The following is a 9,951-nucleotide window of genomic DNA, read 5'->3' on the forward strand; positions in this document are numbered from 1 at the left end:
AACTTCTGTTATGGTTTTCAGTTTTTTTTTTTTTTTTATTGTAATAAGAAGGCTTTTAAAGGATTTTTAGGATGAATTTTGTTGCTAATTCTTATATATAATTGCGGGAAACTTCTTTCCATTTTAAAGGTGCTGGTTTATGTTTGTGTTTTTGGTGCAAATTTGCTCCCTTATGGTTGATCATCTTCCACAACATTCACATCCCTGCTTAATAGGTAAAATTCGTCTTTGAAGCATTTAAGAAACTGCACCCTGGCATACCGTTGAAGTGCCTTCATGGGAGGATGAAACAGGAAAGAAGAATGGCTATATATTCAGAGTTTTGTGAGAAGCGCTCGGTTCTCTTCTCAACTGATGTGGCTGCAAGAGGCCTTGATTTTAATAAGGCTGTTGACTGGGTTGTTCAGGTGAGTCTCTTTCTCCTTTTTTGTTGTCTTTGAATCTTTGCACAAGTCTTGGGGCTTTGAGGTAGGTGGTGTTGGATGGAGAAATTGTTATTATGGTCAGAGTCTCACTTTTCTCTCCCATCGTAGGTGGATTGTCCTGAAAATGTAGCATCTTACATACATAGAGTTGGCCGTACTGCTCGTTATAAATCTGGTGGAAAGTCAGTTTTATTTCTATTGCCTTCAGAAATTCAAATGCTTGAAAAGTTAAAAGCAGCAAAGGTTCCAGTGCATTTTAACAAGGTACATTTGCTCTGCAAATCAATTATGTGCATGTTATTCCAATTTGCATTTGAACATGGATGTGCCAGTTGTAGAGATGTCATTTTCTTATACAAATCATTCTCAATCTTACATTTTGTCTAACATATTTGCTTACCATGATTTGCAATTGCTGATTGTTCAGCCAAGGAAAGAACTGGTGCAACCAGTTTCTGGTTTGATGGCATCTTTATTGGTCAAGTACCCAGACCTCAAGCATTGGGCTCAAAGGGCTTTCGTCACATATTTGAAATCCATCCATATCCAAAAGGATAAAGAGATCTTTGATGTCATGAAACTACCTATTGATGAGTATTCAGCATCATTAGGTTTGCCAATGACCCCCAAAATCCGTTTTCTAAACCAGAAAATTAAATCTAAAGCTGTCTCAACAAAATCAATTCTAGTTGAGCCAGAAGATTCAAACATGGAAAAGGTTTTGGAGGTTTCTAGAAAGAAGCTAGACACAACTGTTTTCAACAATGAGGAAACTGAAAATGATCTTCTTCAGGCAGCTGATACCTCAACTGAAGGCGAAATGAAGTCATCTGAAAATGGAGAAATAATGTAAGTTCCATATGCATAATTTCAGTAGTACAGAGAAAGAAGTTTAGAGTTTAGATTAGTTTCTGATGATTTTTTAGTTGCTTTTTATAAGAAAAGGGTAAACTAGTCTTCTGGCTTCAAATTGCTGAGATAAATGGATCTTGCATATAATAAAACCTTAAAATGCTCGTCAAAAATTCAAAATCAGAGTTGGATATATAATTGGAATTATCATATTTTGTGTTGGGAGCCATTCGTGTGGAGCCTTGAGTTTCTTCCACCAATCTTGTTCTTACGGATTTGGTTCTTTCCTATGCAGACCAGCAACTCGGGTATTGAAGAAAAAGAAGCTCAAGATTAATGTACATAGACCACTGGGGACTAGGGTTGTATTTGATGATGAAGGCAACACACTTCCTCCGTTAGCCAGGATTGCTGAAACACAAAGTGGCCAGGAAACATCGCTGCTTGACTTAGGTATGTCCTTGCTTTCCAATTGCAAAATGAGGTTAGAATAATAGTTATAATTTTGCATTGTGAAATCTTTGCTCATATTTGTGTAAGGCTATCAATCGCACTATCTAGAATCGTGACATGTGTACGAAAATTTTTCAGTCTTTTTCCTTATGTTTGTAATCTGTAACTTTTGTTATTGTATTTTTTCTTTGGAAGTTAAATTAGAAAAGAAAATATGGTTGTGATAAATTGGCCTAGATTATTAAGTTAGAATGAGTCAATGACAACCTTCTCTGTTTTCAATAATGGAAAACGCATCATGGTGTCATTTGATTCCTTATTTTTATAATTTTATTAAAATTATAAGTGTTTTAAAATTTTAAATAACTTCTTAATCACTCATTGTATTTAATCATTATAATTATTTTTTATTTAGAACAAATAGACACTAAATTTAAAATTTACCTTCTGCCTAACTGTAACTTTCTACATTTCAACATATATACAATATTATAGACCTAACACTTGAAGCCAAGTTTTGTTATGTCATCATATACAATGGACACAGCTGTTGAACCCATGGCCCAGCTTCAACAGAAGGTTGAGGGTAGAACCTGGAAGATTTTTTCCCGAAGGAATAAACAGTAGGAGCACAAAGGTTAGGTAGTTATAATAGTTACAATAGTAGTTAGGGAAGTTAGGAAGGGGATTTAAATAGGCGCTAAGTGTACAGAATGGGTCAAGTTGGAATAGTTGTTGCGTAACTGAGATTTTTCAGCGCAAGGGCATCAGGCTTGTAAGGAGATCTTCTTGTATTCCTTCTCTCTCCATAATTAAAAATCAGAAATCTTTTTCTATATCTCTTTGGTTCCTTTCTTTATCACTCATTCTGCAGCCCCTGTTCTATTTTAATACGGGATACCTTCATGTTTGGTCTTACCCGCTGGATATTCCATTTGAATCCTCGTTGGAATTCCTCAAGAGGGTGACCCTGATAACCCTGAACATAATACAATGTCTGTGTATGGTAATTTGACATCCCTGAACATAATTCAATGTCTATATATGGTAGTTTGATAACCCTGATCCCTTTTATATTTTCTGCGACTTTTATATGTACATTGTTGAACTGAAGAACCTAACCGTGGCTAGACCTCATTTGTTTACGATACCATATGACTCAGTCTTACTTTGGAACATTGAAGTAGTTAAGTTGCATGTATGTTCTTAAGCATAGACTTTACTGTTTATTTTACCATCTGACTATATCTCTATTTATGCAGAACAAAAAGCTGAATACTATAGAAGGATGCGAGAGGATTTGAAGAAGGCAGATAAGGAAGACAAGCTTGTAGAGCGTCAACGACGTAGAGAAAAAAGAATCAAGCAGAAGATGAAGTTGAAGGCAGGAGATGACCAAGTTGATATTTCTGGTTCAGAAGAAGACGAGACAGTAGATAGACGGCATAAAAAGAGGAAAGTATACTTTGATAGTGACAGCGACAATGATGAGGGTAAAAGAAATGAAATCACGGGGAATGCAGGTGCTAGTGCTGGCTCCATTACTTTGGAGGAGCAAGAAGCTCTAGCTTTGAAATTGTTAAATTCAATGCACTCGTAGGATAGGCATACCGAAGGTGCACTCGTAGGATATACAGTGAGGTTACATTACATATAAACGGCAAAAACATGTAAAAATTGAGTAGTTTTCTGAAACTTCTAAGTTTAAAGATCAATGGATTTTGCGGCCATTTGATCTCTCCAATTTAATCTGCTGATTTTCTGTCATTATTTCTTGATTGTATTTATTTTAAGAAACACGAGAATCTTTATCGGAGTAAAACACATGATTATTTCGACCATCTTTTACCAAATACTTCGGTTCCTACTTTTATTTATTTTAACAAACACGAGAAACGTAGGAATAAGTCGTATAATGATATCATCCTTTTGTAAACCAAACATGATATTCAGATAAATTTGTAATAGTTGTGCTACAATAAGTTGAGTCAAATTATTAATATAAATAGAATAATTTAATGTTTTATACCACTTATATTTCGCAATTTGATTAGTTTATTGTCATGAATATTGAGCTAGTTGCCCATCATAATAATATTTACATAGCATTGATTAAGTTAGATTTACATTCGTTTGCGCGGCATGGGACTATTTTTTTTGCGGTTACTGATGACTATTTAATCTGCTGGGAACATGATTTGGAGTAGGAATTAAAAGGGAAAAGAAGAAAAATCAATTATACTAATATAATAAGACCAGGCCAGCCACACCAAATAATAATAGCCTGGATTCTGGAAAAGTAAAGACTTATCCAAATAGTACCACGTTAGTTACCATAGCTAATTTATAATCGTTGTTAATCATGAGTGCTTGCCATATGCATTTTGCTGATAACAATCAATAGCAAACTCGAACATGTGCTCTCTCCAGCGCATGGAAATTGACAACATAAATTTAGACTCGGGTCAAGGTCATATTGAGCTAAAATCTGACACTGAAGTATGCAACAAAGAACTATATATAATAAAACTTGATATTTAGTTGTTTTATACAGGAGAACATAGATTCATACATGAAGTAACATCCACGAAGGAGCCTAAATTCAACATCAGGATCACCTTTACTTAAGGACAATAAACTCATTTAGGAAAAAAGAGAGAGAGAGAGAGAAAATAAGGGATAATAAGAAGATCAAAGGTCCTAAGACACGGTGATACACAATACAAGCTCTTCCAAACAAAATTGCTGGCCTGAAAGCACCGAGACAGAAGACTTACTTGCTGCCAGAGATTAACATTCAAACAACAACTGATCACCTCACTCACAAGACATGATTTGAGTTAAGATGCCATTTTTTCTTTGTTCAAATAATGAACATGAACAGTATTGGCATATCCTCAACTAACAAAACTCCTCAAACTCAAAGTCATGACAGATAAAAAATTTAAGAAATAACAAATAAGCATGCCGAAATTTTGAATTCAGAAGGTTTAATACAGATTACACACGCCGGGCAAGAACGACGAAAAAGAGAAAAACAAATTGCCTTGGTTTGTTCTAACTAGAATCTTGACAGGGAATTGTAATCTGTAACTTTTTGTTGTTCTTTTTTCCTTAAAAGTTAAATTAGACAAGGAAATATGGTTGTGATAAATTGGCCTAGATTTTTAAGTTAGATAACTACCTTTTCTTAGCACAAGAAAATAGTTTTTTTTTTTTCTAATTAGTACCATGTTCACAAAACCTACAACATGACGTGCTTTCATATTAGTGAGATTTAGCTTCCTTTTCATAGGAGCAAGTGTGGTTCTTGTGAGTGTAAAGCACAACATTGCTAAGAAGCTTGGGTCCTTAACCAGAGGTCTGGAGTTCGAGCCCTGGAAATGAAAAAAAAGGATTTGGGAGAATCGTCCCCGAAAGGATCCGATAGTGCTCGATTGGGGATTAGTCTTCAGTTACGGCCGGAGGATACCCTTCAGATTACTAGAAAAAAAAACACAACATTGCTAAGCTTTGCAATTGGCAAAGTTCCCAACTTTCCAGTGTGAGAACTCGTGTCATTACAATTGACTTTTACAATTTCGTTATTTATCAATGGTTAAAAAAAATCTTGTCTATTATTTTTATAATCTCACTAAACTAAAAAAGAATTAGGTTCTTATAAGATTATATGAGCAGCATATTAAATGATTTATAATCTATTAATTATTGGAAATTGACTTTAAATAAAATATAATCTAATAATTCATGATTGAATGATAATACCGAAAAATTTGCAATTACGTTATAGTAAATTTAAATTCGCTTACCAAAAAAAAAAAAAAAAATTAAAATTCAAAAGAATATTACTTATAGCAAAATAATGAAAATATGGTGTACCTTTGAGAAAACATTTCTTGACTAAACTAGGCGCTTACAACAAAAACTCGTGAATGGTGTCACTCTCGGCCTCATCCTCGAATTTCAAATCAAAATATTCGCATGGAATTTAAAGTCTCTAGCTACCTCAAAGGTCCACACAACATAATAGAAACAAATGACACAAATTTACTTCTAAACTAGCCTCAAGAAATGTTTCACCAACTTCTAGACTATGAGTAGATGTTCTTGAAATATAAAATATGGACTGTTACCTTAGAGTTATTATCCAGTGCAGTTTCAGTTAAATTTTAGCATTTGACCTGTGTAAAGCATAATAAATTTTAGAGAAAAGTGTGTGTTTTATAAAAGGACATATTTAAATCATTTTAAGGAGAAAAAAAAATACAAAGAAATGATATCTATATTTTTATTTTTTTTCAGTGGGATTCACATTTCTTTGTATTTATCTTTCTCCTAAAATTACTTAAGTATGTTTCCTTTAAAAGTACACACTCTTTTTCCTAAATTTTATTCCTCAAAATCACAAGAGGTTCAAACACAAAATTAAATTAATTGAACCCATTAGCCATTCGGACACCTTTTGGAATTTACCAAAAACAAAAAATACGGAGAGTTGTCTGCAGCAAATAATTCTAAAGAAAGACCTTTCAATCCAATTTTTTAAGGCCTTCTCTTGAAATGTTAAATTTGGGTTTCAAGATTGGAGCGATTTCCATTCAATTTTCAATTTTTTTTCCATGTAAACTCAAGTTTGCAAGAGCCCTGTACTTTAACATTCTCGTTCATGAGGATAATATTAACTATTTATAAACCTTAACATTTTAAATTTTTTGAAAAAATAATAACTATTATTAGAATTTTTATGATCAAATTATTAAGACTTCAATACGTTTCAAGGTTAGTTTTTTTTTTTTGAAGATGATGTACCCAAAAAAAAATTGGACATGCAAAAAATATAATAAAACTGTTTATATTCCATCGCATAATAATATAATCTTTTAAGAGAAGTGGTAATTTCACACATGATTCTTTCCATTGTTTATGTAATTATGACTCTTCCACTAATCAAAACATGACAAAATTTCATGGGACCGGGTCTGCTATTATTGGATATTTTGTAACCTCACATGAAAGTATGTTAGATTGATTATTTTGTCCCCTTTTAAAAGTAATTTATCATTTCATCCCTTCTCAAATTATATAGTAATTTATTATTTTACCTCGTTCTCAAACTATATAGTAATATGCTCTCTTCTCAAATTATATATCAATTTTTTTTATTTGACCAACAACGACACCAAATTTGAACGACCCATTATTGGAATAAGAGTATGTGAAACTTTAATTAAATATAGATAAATTGATATACAATTTAGGACGGGAGCAAAGTATATAGTAGGGCAAAATGATCAATCCGCCATAAAACATCATGATTATATGTAAATAATAATTATCTTGAAATGATTGATTTAATTAGTTAGTCCAAAATGATGGGTACACTTTAAAATAAAATAAAATAAAATATTTTAATAGCTTCATAATTAATTTATAACATATGCCTGTATTTTATCACAATATCAATTATTAAATATTTTTTTTCAGTACATCAATTATTGATTTTGGACTCTTATAATTATAAGTCTACACTTTATTCCTCTAAACTGTACTAGTCCATTATTTTGGAAAAGTTATATTACAATAAGAGCACAGAATATATGTTACAATAAAAGTTATATTACCCGTGACTCCATGTGCTGCCATTTCATGTTCACGGGTCCATAACATGTGGTTTTAGAGTTCCTCTCTTCTGTTTTATATATGTTACAAAATCCATATATAGCTTCACAAATGCGCAAAAACTACAAGTCACCAACAACATTTCATTGAGTTAAAAACAGATCACTGGTACATTGTGATGAGAATGGAGCACAAGAAGTGGGTGGCACTGCATCTTATGATGGTGTTGGTAGTGATGGCTTCTATGTTGGAAGGTTCCAAAGGGATAAGTCTTTGTAACATGAGTGAGGATGGATTAATGGCTTGCAAGCCATCAGTGACTAAGCCAAACCCAGTTGATCCATCCCCTGAGTGTTGCAAGGCTCTAACTGAGGCTGACTTGAAATGCCTTTGCTCTTACAAGAACTCATTAGAGTTACCTATTCTTGGAATTGACCCAACTCTTGCTGCTTCACTTCCTGCCAAGTGCAATCTCACTCCTCCAGATAATTGCTAAGCTTGTCTGTTCTGTTTGTGTGTATCTTTTCATTTGAGGGTCATAAATAATCTTTTCTGCTAATGGCCTTATTGTGATGAATGTATTAATTGTACTCCAATTACTTCTTATATATATAAGTATTTTTTTTTTTTTTTTTGTGGTACATTATAATTCAATGTCTCTAATGCTTAAGAACTGAATTTGTTGGTGTGAAGAACAATTTTGAACTAGTTAAAAAGCCCTCAAATAAGCTGTACCTTAATTTATTTGGAAGATTTATGTGATGTTCTCGAGTCGACCCACCAAATATGCTTCCCATTTTAGGTATGCAAAATGACTTTATCCACCTTAGGTAGCCTCTTAAAAACCCTATTCTTATTAGCTGTTATTAAGCACACATATACTCTCATCTGGCTTTCTCTGCCACCATACACGATTATTTCCTTCATAAATATTGCTGCTAGCTTACAGATCCAATAAAAAACCTTGATACGTCTCGATCAAACATGTGCCATAATATCCAATATGTTTAATTCCAAGAATCATGGTGTTATTTTTTTATAAACAAATATCGCATAATACAATCTACTTTTTTTTTTAAAAAAAATTACGATTTATTTTTCTTTTAGAAAAATTATCAATGTTATTTTTTACTAATTGAAATTAAATAGCTAATGATTATTCGTATTGTAAAAATAAAAAGTAAAAAAATGAGAATCTCAATTTGTGTGCACCATAAACTAAGGAGACAAAACAAATCAACAGAAATTCAAATATTGAATTAAATCTGCAAAACCTAATAAAGGCTTGCATTTATGGATTGATGTTTTTTTGTTTTTGGGTTAAAATTTATATCGTATGGAAACTACACATAGCCTTCTCGTGGCTAAAGAAATTCTTGATTTGATTCCTTTAATTTAATGGACTGGAGAGCAGAATCAACCTTTTCTAAATGGTTGATGGAATGACCCCTATTTTAATAGAGAAAATTTTTCATGCTGTTTGAGAAATACGCATACATCGATTTATTAGGAAAAAATATTTCTACAGTTAATGTAGAAAAATTATTTGCAGCACACTATATATTCTCGAGAGTATATAGTGTAACTTCTGAAGTGAACTCTATTTTTGTTTAGATTTCAAAAGTTACACTATGTATTCTCGAGAGTACATAGTGTGCTATATATAACTTTTCTGCATTATCTGCAAAAAAATTAAATCCTTTCTTTTATTTATTTTTAATTTCTTAATGGTGCAATTCACTTGAAACATAGGTATGTAAGAAAATTTCTCCTCTCATGTTAAAGGAGAAAAACAAAGCTCATTTTAATATATTGGATTCGAAATATTTATAACAATTTCAATGTTGATGCTATTGTCCAACTTGATAAGATTGAATTATAATAATAAAATTGTGCTTTCAAACTACCAAACAAGCAGTGGTGGAGCTAGCCATCAAGATTAATGAGTCAGGGCCAAAAAAACTTAGCCAGTGTCAACCATTAAGAGCAATACAACATGCAAGTAAGAGCAATACAACATGTATGAGTAGGGATGTGCAAAAGAACCAAAAAATTAAATCGAACTATGAACCGAACTAAACCGTACTTAAAATAATTGATTTTTAAAAATCAGTTCATGAACTAAACTAGTTTTTAAAGAACCAGTTCATGAATCGAACTATTTTTAAAAATCAGTTCAAGAACCGAACCGGTTCTAAACAGAACTGAACTGGTTTTTATTACTTTATTTCTTCAATTTTCATATATTTTTCTTTTCAAAATAGGGTAGACTTGAACTACTTCCGAACCGAATTATTTCCAACCGAATCGAACCGATTTCAAACCAAACCATTTAAATAAATTCGATTTGGTTCTTCAAAAAATTCATTCAATTCAACCTATGCATTAGAGTACTAAAGTGCAATAGTTTATAAAGTGAACTTAGATTTGAATTATTTTGAAGGAAAATATTAGTTGAGTTACAAACAACGAATTATCGTCCAAGGGCTATAGGCTAGATATATAAGGTATGTTTGTATGGAATTTTAAATAAAGAACTTATGCAGGTTTTTTTAGAAGAAATTTTAAAAGACAGATTTATTTTGTATTTAGATGCACTATT

At 32.2% G+C, this 9,951-nt stretch overlaps 2 protein-coding genes across 3 annotated transcripts in view; both read left to right on the top strand.

Annotated features, from left to right (window-relative positions):
- LOC133296726 (DEAD-box ATP-dependent RNA helicase 32) overlaps positions 1–3,451 on the top strand; it is a 13,378-nt gene extending 9,927 nt beyond the window's left edge. For both annotated transcript variants that reach the window (XM_061495779.1, XM_061495784.1), the window contains exons 5-9: positions 216–407; positions 534–689; positions 853–1,274; positions 1,573–1,730; positions 2,993–3,451. In XM_061495779.1, the coding sequence (XP_061351763.1) occupies positions 216–407; positions 534–689; positions 853–1,274; positions 1,573–1,730; positions 2,993–3,330 (1,266 nt within the window). In that variant the 3' untranslated portion in view covers positions 3,331–3,451. The remainder of the gene's footprint in view (positions 1–215; positions 408–533; positions 690–852; positions 1,275–1,572; positions 1,731–2,992) is intronic.
- A 4,076-nt stretch (positions 3,452–7,527) lies between these two features.
- LOC133296823 (putative lipid-transfer protein DIR1) lies at positions 7,528–7,845 on the top strand. Its single transcript, XM_061495881.1, has one exon. It carries the CDS (start codon positions 7,528–7,530, stop codon positions 7,843–7,845), a length of 318 nt encoding a protein of 105 aa, XP_061351865.1.
- Positions 7,846–9,951: the final 2,106 nt, after the last annotated feature.

This window comes from Gastrolobium bilobum, unplaced genomic scaffold, assembly GCF_033153095.1.
Source record: "Gastrolobium bilobum isolate Gb01-03AN ecotype WA unplaced genomic scaffold, APGP_CSIRO_Gbil_v1 utg29451, whole genome shotgun sequence".
NCBI classification, from domain to species: domain Eukaryota; kingdom Viridiplantae; phylum Streptophyta; class Magnoliopsida; order Fabales; family Fabaceae; genus Gastrolobium; species Gastrolobium bilobum.